An 18,942-nucleotide genomic window follows, 5' to 3' on the forward strand; every position below is an offset into this window, starting at 1 on the left:
TGGCTTAGATTATGTAAATCTAGTCTGCCTCCATCCATAACCAGCAATAAATAACTCACACAGTAGAAATCTGTTCATATCCCAAACTAATCTGAAACTGTAAATAACATTTTAAAATAGGCTGTCCAGCAAACCAAGACAGGTCACTGATGGAACTGTTATGGGAACAGCAGTTACAGCACCTTTATCTCATGCTTAGTGGTTAGATCACATCTGGCCTTGGGCTGGGTTCAGTTTCCTGGGCTGATACAGAGCATACTGGTTCTCTTTCAGGGACAGCTGATCAAGGTTATAGTGAGTTTTTCTTAGACTGACAAAGAATTAAGAAAAATAAAAAGCTTTTAATTATGTTAAAAGTCTGTTGGTTAGGGTAATAGAGGATAGAGGTAGCTGTTATGTCATAGACACCAGTGTGTTCCATCACAGGTAAGATGATCTTGCTAGAGAAGACCAGAGTAACCCTTAACTAGCTGCCAACTTCAACTTTCGCACTGTAGGTAAAATATCATCCAGGTTACGAATCTCTGAAACAGAACAAAAAGCAAAACAGTAAGGTGTGTGTATTGAGAACATCTTCGAGTTCAGCCAGAGTTCTAACTAAGATGCTAGAAATACAGCTAGCAAATAAACTCCTCACATTTTCTAATGCTTTTGAAAAAAAAAACCTCAATTTAGCTTATCTTACGAGTAATATGATTGACTCTACACAACCCCTTGTTCAATAAAAATGATGTATTTGAGTCACTTCCTGAGAAAAGATGGAAAGAGAGTGAGGCAAAAGCTGGCACCTTGCCTCACATCCTCCTTGTGTTTTAGTACAGCAGCAGTAAACAAAACATGTGCTAGCTATTTAAAGTTTTAGGAGTGTTGGCGTGAAGATAATTACAACTGTTGCAAATATTACTCACCTAGAAGACAGAGCAAATCTTGAATGAGAGCTTGAAATGGTGGAAAGAAGCATTCATGTTCTTCTAACTTATTGATTATACTGAAAGGTGCAAACAAGACTGTCAGATAAAAGGTGCCAGGACATTTTTAATTCATCTCTTTGCTAGTTTGTCATACTATGCCATGACTTTCTAATAGTGCTGCTGCTTAATAGCATATAAAACCATCTACACCAAAAATATGGGTTTAAATTCTGAAACTTGCAGCCAACTATTAGCTGTCAAAAGAGGAGCTCTAATTTCACTCTTCATGCCCTACAAACATCCTTTCCTCCTTACATGGCACTAGGTAATTTTTGGACTGGAATATCAGTTTGTGTACGCTAAATATACTGCCTGGGGGTGGGTGATATAACTGACTTAGAGGTGGAGCAGGAAATATTTTATAAGCAGCTATTCCCTAGTTAAAACTGTGGTGAGTGTAGGAAGGGTGAGGGAGTCAGTATCGTTAACTCAGCATGTGTCAGGTTCCTTACCTGCCTCTGTGTTAGTACATTTGCGGAGCACAGGCTGAGTGTGAGTTCATATAGTCTGCTACCAAGCGTGTGTATGTGATCATCTGCTGAACATACAACAGTATTTGTCCAGTTCCCAGAGTATTTGCAGACAGCTTGAGCCAACTCTCTTAATAACTTGTACATTACAGCTGAAACCTTGCAACACTTTCTCCTCCCTACCCACGTGCAGTATTTGCTTTGTCTTCTTATGCAACAGGCATCCTATGAAACATTGTTTAATCACCTCCTCCACGAAAGCCACGGAAGGGTTTTGGAATCTTCTGACCATAATTTTTCTCTCTGCCCCCTTTATCCTTTTGAAAATATTCAGGATTTGTTTCATGGAGGATGGTAGCAACTCCTTTACTGCTGCAACTTGCTGACTTTGTAACAAATAAGTGAAGCTTCTTCCATTATCCATTCTAGCCTGTTCTCTCAAATACTAGATTTGATGGTTCCAAAAGGGCTGCTGGTGGAGCAGCTGCACATACCTGTGGATGTCCTGGGTCCCCAGAAGCTGCTGTACCTGCTTAGTCACGTCCTTATTAATTATGTCACACAGTTTCCCAACAGTATCCACTACCACAGTGGGTGGAGCAGAGCTGCCTATGGAAAAACAAATGCTTCATGTTCCTTGTAACAGTGTTAACAGGAAAGTTTTTTTGCCACAATCCAGTTCTTGCAGGTGCCCAGATTTTATTTGGTTTTCCCACACCCAGACATACAAATTCCACCATTCACAGAAAACCAAGTGCCTATGGTCAGAAATAAACTAATGTTAGCTAAGTTTAGCAGCATCAGATGGAAGTTTCTCAGGACTGGACATAACTACACTTGAATGAATCACTAAGGAGAAATCTACAGCAGAGGCAGAGTTATTTTTTCTTAAACTTGTTATCTTTAGAGTAGATAGTCAAGAATTAAATCAATTTCCTCTGTTACTCCTTTGTTCTGCCTCCCTTGTATTCCTCAGCAACCACCAAAGGCTTACAAATAATGGGGATTTCCTATTTAAACTGCCAGTTGACCAATTTTTATCTTTCCAGTGAATAATATACCTGGTTTACACATTTCCTAGCATCTCACCAAATTTTCAGTGGAGAGATCAGGCTTTTGATTGTCTTCTCCCTTTGGAAATAGTGTGAACAAATGCTAGGTGGCAAGTCTTTACCTAGTTCCAGGAGCTCCTGGAGATTTCTCATGGCGTTGGTCATTTCCCCAAGCTTTGTGTAAACCTCATGCATTCGTGGATAAATGCCACTGAGAGAATTCACATCAAACAACTTCTGGAAGTGAGAGACTATCGCTAACAGAGTTGGTCCTGATGGTGTCTGGCTGTTCTGTAGCAAGCAGAAGGAGCAACTCGTCAGTGTTACTGCTTAACAAAGCAAGGATTCTTCTAAACAGCAAACATTCTTAAAACTAGTCTATGAAGAAAAACAGGTGTAACTGCCCTTATTAAGCCACGGCATTTGAAATATTCTCAAATCTGAAGGCATACTGAAAAGAGTTTTCAGACACAAATATCCAGCAAACTAAAAAAATTCTCTAAAGTTTTCCTCTCTGTTGCCTAGCAAGTACATTTATGTATTCTCAATGCTGACTGAGAAACAGACAGAACAGGATAACCTGAGACTACAGGGCAATGCAAATTCCTCACTGGTCAAATGACTTTGATTAAAGCAGTCCTCCCCCAGGTGAATTTATCCATTATATTAAAATAGTCTCTGACTATTGAATGTCTTCAAACAGCTATTTGTTAAACCCCAGGAGGCCTTCAAATGCACAAATCAAATCACAGTGCTAAGACCACATTTGAGAATTCCACAGTAACTTGTGATTATAAACCCCTGGAAGAATTACCTTTTCCTTATTTTCTATTTCTTCCAAAATGGCATCTACTATGAACTGGAGGTCTTCAACTCGTATGGATTCCCTGTTGTCTTGTGGATCTTCAGTGTGCCAGGGTGCCAGTTCCAGAGACAGTTTTCTCAAGGATCTATGCAAATTCTTTTAAAAGACAGGAGGGGACACAACTTATTTTAGTAACTACTTGAAGGTGTTTTTATTACAGAAACAGGCAGATTTTTTCTTTCTCATATGCAAAAACATTCTTATACTGGAGATAGTAAGGGTTTAGTTTTCATGGAACTGCCGCACAGTATCTTGCTTACATTCTTACAGTCTTGCTTAACCTGGTAGTCTTAACAATTAAAGTACCTCAGCTATTACAGTTTCAGTGAAATAAGAAGTGCTGGTCACAGAGAGTTTGGCTTTAACCAGAATTCCTTTACTTGTATTTCGATCAGAAAGTTACTGTTCGGGCAAGACAAAGGGGAAAAAAAGAATGGATTAATTCGTGCATTAATGCACGAAACACATTGACTCTAAAATTTAAGTGTCTTCTTAGGCGGTGAACAAACCCATTTAGATGATATACACAGAGGAATACCTCTGGTGTGTAGGAACACTGCACATTTTTCACCCACTATGTTTTAAAATGGCATATAAATGGCAGAATCATTTTTAAAATTTAACACTAAGTCAGGCAATAACAAAAGCTGCACACAGAAAAAACACTACATATAGGAAGGGACCAAGGAGGGGTCACTGGATTATAGGAAAAATATATAGCCAAGTACAATAATGCATTACCTTCAGGGACATTAGCTGATCTGCCCACATTTCTATAGTAAGTGGAAGGTGCTCAAATCCACAGTCCTGCCCTTTCTCTTTAATGTGATTTTGCACTGGCCCTTTACTGCGCCTGTATATTAACAGAGGAGCTCTTGGGCTTTGCAAAATAGAATCAATATGGGACAAAACCTTCAACAACAAATAACAAATGTTATTGCTCAAATATGTACAACATTTTATAATAAAATCCCTCTTTACCAGTCATGATGGTCTAAATGTTAAATCACAAATAGCTCCAATAAATTATTATCAATGAATTTTACAGATGCATTAAATATGTTATAAAAAATATACTAGCTGGAAGATACATAAAAGCAACGCAAACATATCCCCCTTTGGGGATATGTTAACATTTATACACTTGAGGCATTGTTCTTTTCACAGTTTACATTTTGCTAAGTTTTATTATGTTTGCCTTTTTCTTTTTTGTTCAAAGAAAAATAAAACCCACTCTCTCCTCAGGCATGTTTAAAACAGTAACATAAGGATCTGTACTGCACAAGACCTCAAACAAATTCCCTGTCCTGAAAAGACCTCAGCTAAATCATTCATTCGATGTTTCCCAACCTAGTCTCTGCTTCCATGCTGTATTTTCAGGTAATTTACACTAAGATGTAACAATTAAGAAAATTAAGAACAAGCCTATATTAACTGCCAAATCCAGAACATTACACATCTCATATGGAGGACTTCATATGAACTCTTAGATTCAAAATAGCATGCTTCAGTTTACATGGTTAAACAAAAGTCATATGTTATATTTCACTGTAGTAATAATGCTAGATACACACAGCACAGATAAACTCTGCATACCTTTAAGTACTGCTGGCAAACTGCCTGCAGCCTATCCACCTCCGCAATACTCTCAGATTCTTTCTTTTCTTCTGTTCTTTCTCCGGTACTACTCCCTGAAGATCTACATGCCAAATACATACAGTGGGTTACATAAGTAGCCTTAGCAGGAGGTACTACTTTTAACTTGATTAAAGAACCAAGTATGAAGTACACATACACCTACAAAGTAAAAATCTTCATTATACGACACCTGCCAATAGAATTCCATCAAACCGAGCCACCTGAAAAATGTAAGCATCCTTAATTTATCTCCAGTCTCCAGGCCGAGGTTACTCCAGACTGCATGCCAATTTAGAAGGGACACCACCAGCTGCACAGCTGTTCTGTTACAAAGGTTCTGCTATGGCTGACGACTTAAAATGCCAGTGTTTTTCTGCTTGAACATCTTTCCTGGCTGTCTATACATAGCTCACCAGTCTTCTTGTCAAATCTGAGATGACTTTCTATAAAATTACCATTAAATCCTATCCACTGCATGAGAGAAAAGACCATGTAAATATACCTTATGTAAGATGACAAACATTTTTAAAGTTTAAGCAAGTGATGTCTTTTTCAGATTGTAAAATTTTTATCATTCAGTTTACACATGCACAAATGATTATGTGAAATTACAGATAAAAACACTCTGTCAACGGTGGATTTCTAATACCTTCAATGTATTTTCTTAGTAATGTTTCAGAAAAAATGAAGTCAATTTCTAAGAATAATATGGACATAACTTCAGCCGCTGCAATGTTTTGGCAACTCATACTTTCTCATTCATAACCCATAATGTAACCAGTAGATTTCTTTACAGCTCATGGAAGCAACAAACACCACAGTTTGGTCCTGTCCATATGACCTGTGACAGCACTCAAATCCAGTCCAGAAAGACAAAATGAAATAAAAAAGACACACTGCTGTGCCCCCCAAAGAGACCACACCATAATTTCAGAGATTCACAGTGTGTCTTTGGAGATATAGTAGCATTTGTTGCTTATACCCAGGCTCCCAGAAATGGGGATAAGGTACATGCTTTATAAGATGCTATCTACGTTACAGAGTGCAGAGAGTCTTTGCCTTCAGATGTTCAGAGGATTCATGGAAGTTACTGATATAGTTACTTACTTGACAGTTTTCTTTAAAGTTTTCTCTAGTTTCTTCACTTGGTGCTTGTAAAGTTTTAATTCCTGTGCAGTTGGTCTGTTAGAAAGAAAAAGTACCATATTGTATGTTTTGCATTCGAAGGGATCTATAAAACTCGGCCAAGTGAAAAAGTAAGCAAGCTTTGCCACTGCCACAGCAGCATTCTGGAAATGAAATTCTGCAGCTTTTCCACATGGTAAAAGCAATAAATGACAAACTAACCATCAGCAGTTGTTGCTATTAACAGCGTACGGAGGGAAGAGTGACTGTTGCTGACATTTCTTATTTCTACATATCACTTTTAAAGGCAGATTCCATACTACACTTTTACAATGATAGTGCTTTTGGCATCTTTCTCTGTAAAGCAGTCTGCTGAAGTGCCCTTGCAAAGGATGCTTATCCTTTCTCACCTGGTTTCCAAATCTTTCTTGAGATTTATATTTTCAAGCAAAAGCTGTTCATTCCTGGTTTTTGTTTCAGTAAGTTGTTTCTGGAAAGACTGCAACATAGGCTGTGTTACTTCTCTTATTTCACTCATTTCATAATCAACAAGCTTTAACAATTTAAAGTATGTACATGTTAAGAAGAGCTCCCAATTGCCTATAGAGCAAGACAGTGTGGATGAGGAATTAGTCAATTAAGATCAAAAACCTGCTGCATTAGACGATAGCTGGAGAACGTGTGATTAAGGAGATTATGCAGTCCCCAACCAAAGACAACTCACAAAATAGTACTGAATCTTTGCATGAAGACAGCGAACCCTACCCAGAGAGTGTGCAAGTTAGGAGCACATGATAAGAACAAGGGGACAGGCATCAAATACATGTATGTTTCTACATAGCATTTTAAGAGTTACCATTTAGAGATCTGCATGGAATTATTCTTAGCAGTTCCATACCGTTAGCAGTGCTCTGTAATTAGGAGTAGCATCTAGATTTAAGAATTCTTCCTTGCTTTTCACTTCTTTCTGTACCTGATCTCCATCTTTTTTATATTGCCTATTGGGAAACATAAATTGTTTCAGTTTACTGTAATTTGATTACCTCAAAGATCTATGTTGATGTAGTTAGCAGTATGTATGGTAATAATATTTCCACAAACTGCAAAGTAAATAGATTAGAAATTCTGCCCTAAGATCCACTGCTCTTCTCTATTGTTTCTGGGAAGCTGTTTCATGTACTAGTTAAGTACACTTATTCCTTGAGAGAAATTCCCATACAAGCAAATTGCATTTCTTTGTTCATGATAATAATCTCAAATGACAGGAATGTCTCAGGTATCTCAGCTTGTTACATTGTACCATTTAGGCACCACGACAGAGCTGAAGAGCTGGTAGCCTGTTTGTTTAGGGAGACGTGTCAACTGAGTGCAGCTAATGCAGTAATTCTGCCTGTGAACCATGGCAAAAGAAAAAAGGAATAATAAAAACCCAACTTCCTAGCTGTCCCAGCCTTCTGCATGACCAGCTGTTTAGCCTGATTGACAGTTATTCCCTGCATGAATCCAAACTTCCATGACCATTACAATTCTTTGCTGTTTCTTATACGCTAGTAACATCTAGGGCACAGAAAATTTACCATTATAAGATTAAAGAACAGTAAGGAGTACAAAAATTTTGAACAGTAGAACCATAAGGTAACAGATGAGACCTACCTTAGCTCCTTTTTCATTTCACTAATTTGAGATTCATAATAGTCAATTAGACAAAGGAACCTAATGAAAGGAAAAATGGCATTACTGAATCTCAGATATTCTCCAAAACCAATAAAAATCATGCCTGGAACAGGCCAGCTTGTACATCTGCACTATGCTTCAGAAGTGACTGATTCAAGAAGGGTCTCTCTCATACCAAACATGGTCACAGTTTTCCAGAACAGAACAGACATTAACTACGCACTAGTCTAAAAAGCAGAAAAATTATTCAAGAGGAGAAAAAAGCTAAATCTTCCTAACGGCCTCATCATCTTGTGACTGTTTCCCCAGCAAGTGTAATGGTGAGGCACAGTCTTCAGTGCTAGGGCTCTGTGATCACTGCAGGAGGTGAAAGCACAGGTCCCACACAGCCAGAGAACATCAGTCTCTGAAGAAACTAAATATGCTTTCAGGGTGGTTGCAAAACCTAGACCCACAAAAAACTGAACAGCTGAGAAACTGAATTTCCTCTTGAGCATTCTGAGATTGCCTGTTTTGGAGAGACATGTGAGAATGCACAGGGAACCAAACTCAGTGATGCTGTCTCTCATACAGTAAGGTTACAAGAAAAAGGCTGTGCACACACAATCCCTTTTAAATGCTACATCTAAAACATTGCTAGCCAGGTCTAGGAAATCAGCTGACAGTAGCCCAGTAAAGTGTGGCTACCTGGGGCCTAAGAGTTGTCAAATCTCCGATTACAGCAGAACCATGGAGATCTTACTGCAAGAGACACAGGCTTGGAATACTTTCAGAACTTTCCCTGAAGTACCTAGGAAGCCTTGCAGCAAACCTTCAGTCCACAGTTGCAAAGACCACTTTCCAAAACTGGAAGGTCTCTTTCTGGTGAGGCTGGGGATAGTCTTGTTTATTTTCTTCTTTGGTTGTCTTTTACTTTACATTTTTAAACTTTAGAGTCCCAGGATGAGATCACCCTAACAGATATGGAGCGCCAGAGAGTGGATCATTCACTTCTCTTTGCTGACACCTAGCGTGTCGGTTTTGAATTTCTGCCATGGTTTTATCCAGCTCACATTGTTTAAATCCCTGCACTGATGCACCTGTGCAAGAATTCATATTTCAGTCTGCACTCCTAATGTCTCCAGCCGTTCATTTTTTTTCTTAAATATAAATATTGAGAACAGTTACTTTAAAATCACTTTCTTCATTTAATGTTATAGGTCGCTCACCAACATAAGAAAATTGCTTACTGCTGATCTAGAAGATACTTTGGAGCTCTTTTGCAAAAGCGACAAAACATTTTGTTTTGAGTGGCAACACGCTGCTGCTCCTCCAGCCCAACTCTGCACAGCTCCTTCTGCAAACGGGCAATTGTCTCTTTCTGTTCTTGCAGCTTCTCCTGCTGCTGTTGATATTTTGCCTGTGAACAGATAATGGGAGAGTTACAAAATTACTCTAACCCACAAACTGGAGACAGTACTGTATGTGTCCAGGTAGGCACTTGGTCCCAAGGAGGCTCAGTTTCAGCCACATTGAAGAGGCAGTAAAAGAAGGATACAGGTATTTTTCAAAGTTACTTCTAGAAAATTCTGTATAGATTGAAAAATCCTAGCTATAAACAATGTACTAACTCTATGACTCAGAACTCATGCTTGTTTTGATCAAGGTCAATATTTTTAGAGCTCTTAAAACAAGTCAGAAGTTTGCATCCTCGGACAGCACTATCTGAATTACCTGTGAAGCCTGCTGATCTTTCTGAAGTTCTCTGACTTGATTCTGTTGCTGGCAAACTTTAGCTATCGTCTCATCTTCCAGCTGGCAAATTTTGGACTTAATGTTTTTCACCACATTTTCCAAATCATTAGCCCGTTGTTCTTGACGAGATGCCCGACCACTTTCCTGTCGGATCTCATCTCTGAAAAAACAAATAAATCCTTAATATAAATTAAACTCATTTCACTAAAGACAGTGAAGAAAGCACAGGCCTGACAACATTATCTGATGACGTTCAATAATACCCTGTAGCAGCAGGTATGGGAAGCAGCAGCAGATAAAATAGCAAAAGAGCACAAAAGGAATTAGGCCAATGTTGCTGCATATTGGACAATAATCTTAGGAAAACAGTTTTAAGCTGCTGGTGCAACAAGAGCTCCACCTGGCAGGAGCAGGACACTGATAATGCTTTTCCTTGTGCATTAGCAAGTAAATTTTTTCCACTGCTTATCCTTACCTAAGAGAACGATTGGTCTCCATCAGCCCCTGCATAATTTTCTGCTGGCGGTCAGTGTTTTCCATCAGTGTTTTTAATGCAAGTCTTATTCCTAGAGAAGACTGAGTGTCTAAGACAATCGTATCTGGAGATACATAAAATAAGCAGAATCATAATGAAAGGCTTTTAATCATAGAATCACAGAATAATTAGGGTTGGAAAGGACCTTAAGATCATCAAGTTCCAACCCCCCTGCCATGGGCTGGGACACCTCACACTAAACCATGTCACCCAAGACTCAGTCCAACTTGGTCTTGAACACTGCCAGGGATAATAACTGAAGATCACATCTCTGCTACCCTTTGGAAGTGACAGCTTTAGAAATGCCTTATGAATTTAGGCTATTTCAAAGTACAAAACCTTGTACAATTAGCATTTCCTTACCTGCTGTATTTCTGCAGCTTTGGAGGGCAGCAAGACTCACTGGTTTCAACCCATGACGCATTAATAACTTATTTAAGTTTTCCCATTCAGCCTTCTCCTGCTGCAGGTGGGAGAAGGAGACAAACCCAAGTTCTCGAGATCAGCTCATGGTCTCCTGTCTTTCCTGTTGTGCAGGCAGCAGAAAATACCAAATGCTCCCAAATAAAAACAAACCAACCCAAGCCCCCAAAAGCCCCAGTAACTGTAGGAGGACTTGTGAGACATTCCAATGCGATCTGAAACAAGTACGGGTGTAAAGTGTATTTAACAATATCCTGAGCACTCAGTTTCCCCCATCACTACTAGAAGGATGTGCAATGAGCGAAGGTTTACAACACCCAGCCCTTGGTTAACCCCCGCGCACCAGGGGTGCAGCCGGCCTCAGCCCCCTGCCCCAGCCCCAGGAGAAGCCCCCAGAGGCCACGGGCGCCTGCTTTGCGGTTTTACTCTTTGTTTTCTTTCTGTTCTGTTCTAACTACCGATCAGTAACAACACCCGCCTCAGGTTCGCCACGGTACCTCTATCATGGCGAGTACCGCCTGCTCCCCGACTGCCAGCAAAGAAGGCCGGGCCCCTCACCGCCGCCTGCAGACAGACACCGGGATGCAGGAGAGCAAAGAGGTCGGTCACCGGGGCCGGCAGCCTCAGCAGGCCCCAGTCAGCGACGGGCACAGCTTCGTACAGGGCTGGCTGCGGCGGGAAGCGCGGTGGGCCGAGGGAAGCGGTAACGGCCCACCCGCGCCGGCGGGGCGGGCGGAAGGCGGGCGGCCGCGGGGCGGCGCTAGCCGCACGCCGCCATTTTGCGGCACGGGGAGCTGAGGGGGAGGAGAGTCCCGCGCAGGTAGGAGCGGTGAGGTACGCGGATAGCCTGGCTGCTCGTCCGGCTGCCCCAGCCCTTCTGAGGCACCGCGGAGCTCAGTCCCGTCCCGACACTGGCGGGAGGCCGGGCCCGCGCGGGCGGAGGGAGCGTCTCCCGGGCTCCTTGGAGACCGCCTGGCCGTTAGAGGAGGAGGAAGGAGAGGAAGCAGGCCTCCTGTCCGGCAGCATATGCTTCCGCCTGTTGCCGCTGCCCGGCCCGGCGGAGGAGTGGGTCGAGGTGGGGCTGTGCTGCTGGCGGGTCGGGCAGGACCCGGCGTATGGAGGATAAAGGTGATGGCAGTAAGCTGCTTGGCGAGAGTTTAGAAGCGTGGCTGTCAGAGCTTAGATAAAAACAAACAAAACCCCCTAATCTTTGCTGGCAGTAAATGTGGGTGGTGTGGAGAAACTTGCTGTCTGTATAATTCATACACTTGCTAGTGCACCATCCATTCTTGTCTGTTACTAGGCATGGATTAGGGTGGATGCAGAGCGGTAATTCTAGCCTAGTTTTCACAATAAGTCCTTATGGATAAAGAAGTAAATCTCATTTTGGGCTGCTGACTTGGTTTAACGAAACATGAAAAGAGATGCCTCGCGTTCGGCAGTCAGTACAAACCCGTTTCCTTGGATGGGAGTCAGCGAGGGGATGTGAGATGTCTGGCTGCGGCAGGCAGTGTACGGCTCTCCCTTCGTCCCCGGGTACCCGCTGCCATTCAGAAGACATAAAGTTGGCCTTGAGTTTGTGTTCAGGTTTGATTACCACAGTGCCATGATTAGTTAAAAAAAAAAAGGAAATTGTATGTTCTGGGATGCTTTCTAACCCCTGTGTCATTGATCCTAAATTACCTGCTAGTATTCATGCAGCAGGGTTGCATTCTGCTGGGGGTAAGCCATTGCTGTGGGTAGCCTGTAGACATGCTCCAGGTGCATTTCTGGCGTCTTCTGGCGTTTCTTTTTGTACCTGAAGCCACTTGTGTTGATTAGTTGGCAGGGAGAAGCTGGGTCTGTCCTGAAAGCCTGGCACCCGCTCCCCTGAGGAGAAGGGAAGAGGGAAGTGCTGATATAAGAATAGTTTGAAAACAGCCCTGAGGAGTAGGACTTGGGAGTGTTGATTGATGAGAAGCTTAGGGTGAGCTGGCTGTGTGCACCTGCAGCTCAGAAAGCCAACTGCGTACTGCTCTGCATTGAAAGCAGCATGATCAGCAGGTTGAGGGAGCTAACTTCTGACCCCCTACTCTGCTGTATTCAGCTCTGGGGCCCCCAACAGAAGAGGGACATGGACCTACTTGAGCAAGTCCAGAGGAGGCCACGAAGATGCTCTGAGGGCTAGAGCCCCTCTACTATGAAGATAGGCTGAGAGAGCAGGGGTTGTTGAGCCTGAGAAGGCTCCAGAGAGACCTTAGAGCAGCTTCCAGTGCCTAAAGGGGTTACAAGAAACCTGGAGAGAGACTTTCTACAAGGGCATGTAGTGATAGGACAAGGGGGAATTTCTTTAAACTGAAAGAGGGTAGTGTTAGGTTAGACATTAGAAAGAAATTCTTCCTTGTGAGAGCTGTGAGACACTGGAACAGGTTACACAAAGAAGTGGTAAATGCTCCATCTCTGGCAGTTTTCAAGGCCAGGTTGGATGGGGCTTAGAGTAACCTGGTCTGGTGGAAGGTGTCCCTGCCCTTGGCAGGGGGTTGGAACTGGGTGATCTTTAAGGTCTCTTCCAACCCAAATGATTCTGTGATTCTATGAAATATACCCAGCCTGACTTCCACCACGTGCCAGAGGATGTGAGCCTTCACAGAAATCAATCCTTAATTTTAGGAACAACCAAAACAATTTCACTACTGTGAGAATTAAATCCTTGTATCCTTAGAAAAGTTTTAGGAACAGTAAAACCTAATTTTCAGTTTATGAACAGAAATGTGTGTACTGACAAAAACACAACAGTAATACTACAGTGTAGTTGAGCATGTTTTAAAATAGAAGCTTAAGACAGAGTGAAGGAGGTTCAGTTTTTAAATGCACCTCTGCCGGTGCATATAAAATGAGTCCTCTGTTTTGCTGAAGAGAGACCCCAGAACTTGTAACTTCACTTTTAATTAATTTTTTTTACTGAAAAGTGCAATTCATAAATAATTAACTTATTTGCACTTACTTAAATTATGCTTACTGATATGCACAGACAATGCAGATAGCAGTGGTTTAATAAAATGAGTTGGTTGGTCTTGTTGCCTGTGCTAGTTTGCTTTCCCGAAAGTGGCAATAGTCCCTGGTTTGCTTCAGTTTGTGACTGAGATGGGAAGATCTGGAATTGCTTCCTATTTTGGTCAAGTTCTTTGTTTTTAAGTTCTTGCTCACAAGTTAGGGAAACCATTTTTCCATCAAGTAACTGACAAAGCTGTGATGTGCTGATAAAGCTAGGATAAATTGCACCTTCTGATTCTGTGAAAGAATACTTATATTTGCCATTCTGTTTTAAGAGGAAAGAAATATGTTTGTATGTCACCATATATATGGCAGTGCATGACAGTTCATGACACTTTAAAAGATGTCCTGTGTCTTGAATGGAGTAAACGGGGGAAATCTAGGCTTCAACGCTTCTCTGCTGCTATTCTGCTCTTCTTTTATTTCTTGCTGCTAATTGGATTAATAGGTTACTATGGCATCCCGTGAGGAGATTACTATCTGTGAAGATGAAGTAAGGTAAAAAATCACTGTGCTATGACTTTAAACTGAAAAAGAGGTATTGTGCTATGGGCAGATTTGGAAAGATATCCATAGTCCCAGTGGTCACTTCTGACTGTATCTGAACTTTAAAGATTACTTAAATGAAAGGATTATCTTGCCAGATCTCTGCCTTTGTGTTTCTGTGTGCAGAGTTGCACTGCTGAATGATGTACGTAATGTATGAGAAAGATGACAGAGAAAGCTGTTAAAACAGGTAACATCCTGACTAGTTTTCAAGTTTAAAATGCTAAAACACTTTCTCAGAGACCAATCAAAATACTGTATTTTAATGCCTGCCAAGGCATTGCAGAACTGTCAAAGCATCTGAATTCCAAGTGTAATTTTGTAACCATACTGTAACCTGAAGACTAAGTTATAGAGGTTAGACAGATATATATGTCTTTGTATGGTGTTTGTCAAAGTGAGTCTGTTTAAGTGTCTGTTTATATTTTGTGATATTTTGTCATATTTAAGTGTTTGAAAAACATGAAAGAAGCAATTATGTAGGCTTATTCTTTCAAGTCTCACTTTCCATTTGTAAAAAGTAACTTGCCCTGATGAAGTAGCCTTTGAAGTATAGACATCAGTAACTGAACTCTTTCAATGACAATTGATTACTGTTTTTTCTATAGGTCTCTCTACAGCCACTTAGAGAAGATGACAGATTTGGTAGCTGTTTGGGAAGTAGCTTTAAGTGATGGTGTTCATAAGATTGAATTTGAACATGGGACCACTTCAGGAAAACGTGTTGTCTACGTTGATGGAAAGGTGAAATTGCTGTGTCCTCAAAATCCGCTATGATACAGATTATATAAATGCACTTCCATGCAACAGGCATCAGAACAAACAAAAAGACTAATAAATGCAAGTGAGGTGTATTCAGTTGATTAGCTTTAGCTGATTTCTTTTTTCAATTACAGTTAAGGTATGAATATTCATGAAGTGCTTTGCTGTCCTTTGGTAGAGTCATTGTAGACACAGAAAATACCATGTACTCATTCTTTCTGAAATAATAGTTAAGTACTGAGCTGTTTCCCAAGTTCTAGTTAATTTTTCTTATGCTAAAACATGCATTCATGTTTTATCAATTAATACCCATTGCCTTTGTTTTATTCCACAGGAAGAAATAAGAAAAGAATGGATGTTTAAATTAGTGGGTAAAGAAACATTCACTGTTGGAGCATCCAAAACAAAAGCTACTATTAACATTGATGCTGTCAGTGGCTTTGCATATGAATATACTTTGGAGATCAATGGGAAGAGCCTCAAGAAGTATATGGAGAACAGGTCAAAAACAACCAATACTTGGGTACTGAGTTTGGGTGGTGCAGACTATAGAGTTGTTCTAGGTAAGTAAACACTGAATGACTTTGTGTTGCTGCCTTTGAGTAAACTTGTACACATTTAATAACTGATGGTAAAGAGAAAGCACGGTTCAGTGACGAGAACTGTTGCAGTGTAAAATCCTAGGTCTGGAAGCTTAGGATTAGGTACTAAAGACAGTTTGAAAAATAACGGTCTTGTTACACCTGTGTGAGCCTAAGGCAGCATGGTCTAGATTAAAAAAAAAAACAAACAGAAAATAAAGCCCTAGCAAGGTAGCAAGACAGTTGTCCAGGTAAAGCATGTTAAATAACACTGCTGACCTGGAAGATGTTAGAGCTTCACTGGATGAGCAGCACTCAAATAATGAGCAAAAATTCCTAAATTTTTCTTTCTTCAAATTTTTCAGTTTAAGAATGTCAGAATATCTCTGACAATATTCAGAACAACCCAGAACAGTAGCCAGGGCTAGGGAGAGGTAAAAATTTATGTTGATAGCAAAAGTTGTTTGCCTATTGATGCCAGAGCCTCCCATCTCTCCAATATGAGAACAAACCCTGTAGCCTGGGTACTATGGCTAACAAGGAGCTTGTTTTGGGAACTGAAAGTAAAATTCCACAGTAAATCTTTAAAATTCTTAGATCTTCTTGTCTGTAAGGGAAAAATATATCTTGTTCTTTCCACTTTTTGTTTTCTGTTTCCTTCACAGAAAAGGACACGATGGATGTGTGGTGCAACGGTCAAAAAATGGAAACAGCGGTAGGTGATCATCTCCAAAGGTTTTTCACAGGCTATGGCTAGGTAACTAAAGCTTAGCAAAGTGAGCCGCAAAGGGGCACATTACCTCACTTTACCACAGAGTATGAGCATACACCTGGACAGGCAGTACACCATGAGTTTGTTCTGAATGATCTTCACTCTATCTTATAACTGACAATATTTGAATTGGGATGCCAAACATTAGCTATTTAAGGGTAAACAATGCTTTTGTTTATACTTTTTAGACAAGCAAAATAAACCTGTGTTGGTTGTCAAGGGTTTTCACAAGAAAACCTTCATGGGAATGGAACGGACTTGAGCGTAATGCAGAATGTAGAGCCACCTCCTCCAAATCTGCTCATGTTAGCAGTGATGGAAAGTTAAACACATGTGTCTGACTGTTTTGTTTTTTTTTCCCCATCTAGAGATGGTCCCTAACACAGGGCTTAATAGTTTCATTGGGATAAATACAAGTTTTTGTCATTCTGTCACATCTGCATCATTTGTTAGGTTAGGTTGATGGCTAGGTTTACTCTATTTGGTGTCTTTTTATACTGTGATATAAATGGCTTTCAATAGGCATACTATGTAGGCTTCCCCATCCTTAAATGGTGTGCTTTCTCACTAGAGAGCTGTCACTGTGTTTACTACTGACACAAGTAAGCCCCTGGATGAGTACAAATTGTAAAATCAACAGGTTTGCTGTGCTTGAAAACAAGATGAAAAGATTCACCAGATGTTTCTGTGGTAATCAGTGGAAGAAACATCCTCTCTCAGTGAATCAGAATTTCTGGTTTTGATGGTTCTCAGCCTTTCCCATGATGTAATAAATGCACTAGGAGATATTCTTGCAAGCTACATGTACAGGTTTGTCAAACTGCGCTTGCATTAGAGTAGCACACAGATTTTTTCTACCCTCCCAAAGATCATGACAAAAACAGTCATCAGTGGCAAAATCCATAATGGGAAATAACATAATTGCAGCAGGAGCTGCATATCCAAACTGCACAACTGTTACACTCCAATCAGGGATCTCTTCATCCTGCTGTAGGTGGCACCACTGAATACTTCATGTTTTACTACCACTTCAGCCTCAGTTGTGTGGTACTTACTGACTGCACTACACAACTCAGAAGGAAACTCTCTTTCCTATTTTTGTTTTGCTGACATGGATCAACGATACTGATTCACAAGCTTCAGTTTTACCACTTCTGATTATGTGAAATTTTGATTGCCATCTAATAGTCACAAATCTTTAACTGGACACCTCAAACACAGTCCCACTCTGAGATTCCACAGTTTTGTTCAGCATTTGCACTGTATTTGTCACAGGTACTCACAGCTGCTGCAATTGTGGTAACCAGGAGGAATCTTGACCTTGGAAACAGTCTGATGAGTTTGAGCCTTTTAGTTTACTAAAGTAGCACATGTCCGGTTTTATTCTTGTCTCTTTTCTCCCAGGGTGAGTTTGTAGAAGATGGGACTGAAACTCACTTCAGTGTTGGTGATCACAGCTGTTGCATTAAGGCTGTCAGTAGTGGGAAACGAAAGGAAGGAATTATTCATACCCTTATTGTGGATGACAGAGAAATCCCAGAGACTGTGGAGTAGCCTCCAGTTAACTGATTACTGTAGGACTAAGATAAGGAATTTTCAATTACTGTGGTAATTATTTTAATATGTACTACTTGGTACATCTGGTTTGTGCTGGGTTTATTTTCTAGTTTCTGCATATGGAATTATTCTTTTATGGACCAGTTGAAAATTATTATATACAACCTCTTACATGACCTTTTTTTAAAAGTTCTATGTATATATAAGTATATAAATATATTCATTATATCACGAAGTGCACAGAATACTGGTGAGCTTAAGTAGAAATTATATACTAGAAAATACCTTGCTATAATAAAATGGAAGATAAATATTTGGTAAGACTGAATCCTTTAAACTGCAGGTGTATATGGAGGGGGGAGGAAACGTGCTGGGCACTGGAGTTAGCTGTTAGTTTTCTCAGTAATCATTTTTTCTATTAAAAAAATGTTGTTAATCAGTTAAAAAAAAATCCACTTGCAACCTTACTGAAGAGTTGAGAGTTAGACTTTTATAACTCAGTTTCTTTTGGATGGTCCCTAGAACTGTGACTGTTAATCTTGGGAGTTGTGGGTGCAGTACAAATGTGCTGGAATTCACAAAACCAGAGAATGGTTTGGGTTGGAAGGGACCTTAAAGCTCATCCAGTTCCAGCCCCTTGCCATGGGCAGGGACACACCTTCCACTAGACCACTGTGCCCCATCCAACCTAGCCTTGAACACTGCCAGGGATGGGACACCCACATCCTATCTGGGCAACCTCTGTCAGGGCCTCAGCACCCTTATAGCAAACAAATTAGTTAATAGATTATTTTAAAAAGCTTTATTAATTGCTAATTTCATCTGTGCTTTCAGGTTCAAACTGCTCTCCATTAGCATAGTGCTTTATATGTGGCTGAAATGCTTTCCATATGACGTTGTTACTTTCTAGTAGTTCTATGTGAGCACTTCTTCTCCCCACATAATTACCATTTTAACCACAGGTGGCTTTTCAGTCTAGAAACAGGCCTGATATTGACAGACAAGCCCTTGTTTCTGTATTACAGCACTGTTACAGCCCTGTAGGTGTTTAGTTAGGGCTGTAACTGATGGTTTTAAATGCTTCAGACTGGACAAATCTGGTAGTAGCTTTTATGTGGGGGCAATAGATTTGTTCTGAGCCCTGCTAACACCAGGCATAGCTGAGGTGTTAGTACAGAAAGTTTCAAAGTACCCAAGAGCTGGA

General features: G+C 40.6%; 2 protein-coding genes across 4 annotated transcripts; one reads left to right on the forward strand and one right to left on the reverse strand.

Annotated features, from left to right (window-relative positions):
- Nucleotides 1–321: 321 nt before the first annotated feature.
- CEP70 (centrosomal protein 70) lies at nt 322–11,168 on the reverse strand. Of its 2 annotated transcripts, none has more exons than XM_013130265.3 (16): nt 10,985–11,168; nt 10,428–10,527; nt 10,005–10,128; nt 9,509–9,689; nt 9,025–9,194; nt 7,775–7,834; nt 7,020–7,119; nt 6,532–6,620; nt 6,104–6,178; nt 4,955–5,057; nt 4,100–4,270; nt 3,308–3,454; nt 2,616–2,784; nt 1,936–2,050; nt 909–988; nt 322–524 (listed from the first exon to the last, which is right to left on the reverse strand). In XM_013130265.3, the coding sequence occupies exons 1-16, from the start codon at nt 10,991–10,993 to the stop codon at nt 463–465; spliced, it is 1,755 nt and encodes a 584-aa protein (XP_012985719.3). In that variant the 5' UTR covers nt 10,994–11,168; the 3' UTR covers nt 322–462. The 2 variants fall into 2 exon arrangements, with proteins under 2 accessions (XP_012985719.3, XP_030909177.2); XM_031053317.2 differs by having other exon boundaries at nt 10,428–10,590.
- Nucleotides 11,169–11,257: 89 nt separating this feature from the next.
- On the forward strand, nt 11,258–18,053 carry FAIM (Fas apoptotic inhibitory molecule). Of its 2 annotated transcripts, none has more exons than XM_031053164.2 (5): nt 11,258–11,307; nt 14,675–14,810; nt 15,163–15,391; nt 16,075–16,124; nt 17,586–18,053. In XM_031053164.2, the coding sequence occupies exons 2-5, from the start codon at nt 14,700–14,702 to the stop codon at nt 17,733–17,735; spliced, it is 540 nt and encodes a 179-aa protein (XP_030909024.1). In that variant the 5' UTR covers nt 11,258–11,307; nt 14,675–14,699; the 3' UTR covers nt 17,736–18,053. The 2 variants fall into 2 exon arrangements, with proteins under 2 accessions (XP_030909024.1, XP_030909025.1); XM_031053165.2 differs by lacking the exon at nt 11,258–11,307 and adding an exon at nt 11,314–11,615.
- The last annotated feature ends 889 nt before the right edge of the window (nt 18,054–18,942 follow it).

Source organism: Melopsittacus undulatus, chromosome 4 (assembly GCF_012275295.1).
Source record: "Melopsittacus undulatus isolate bMelUnd1 chromosome 4, bMelUnd1.mat.Z, whole genome shotgun sequence".
In the NCBI taxonomy this organism is placed as follows: domain Eukaryota; kingdom Metazoa; phylum Chordata; class Aves; order Psittaciformes; family Psittaculidae; genus Melopsittacus; species Melopsittacus undulatus.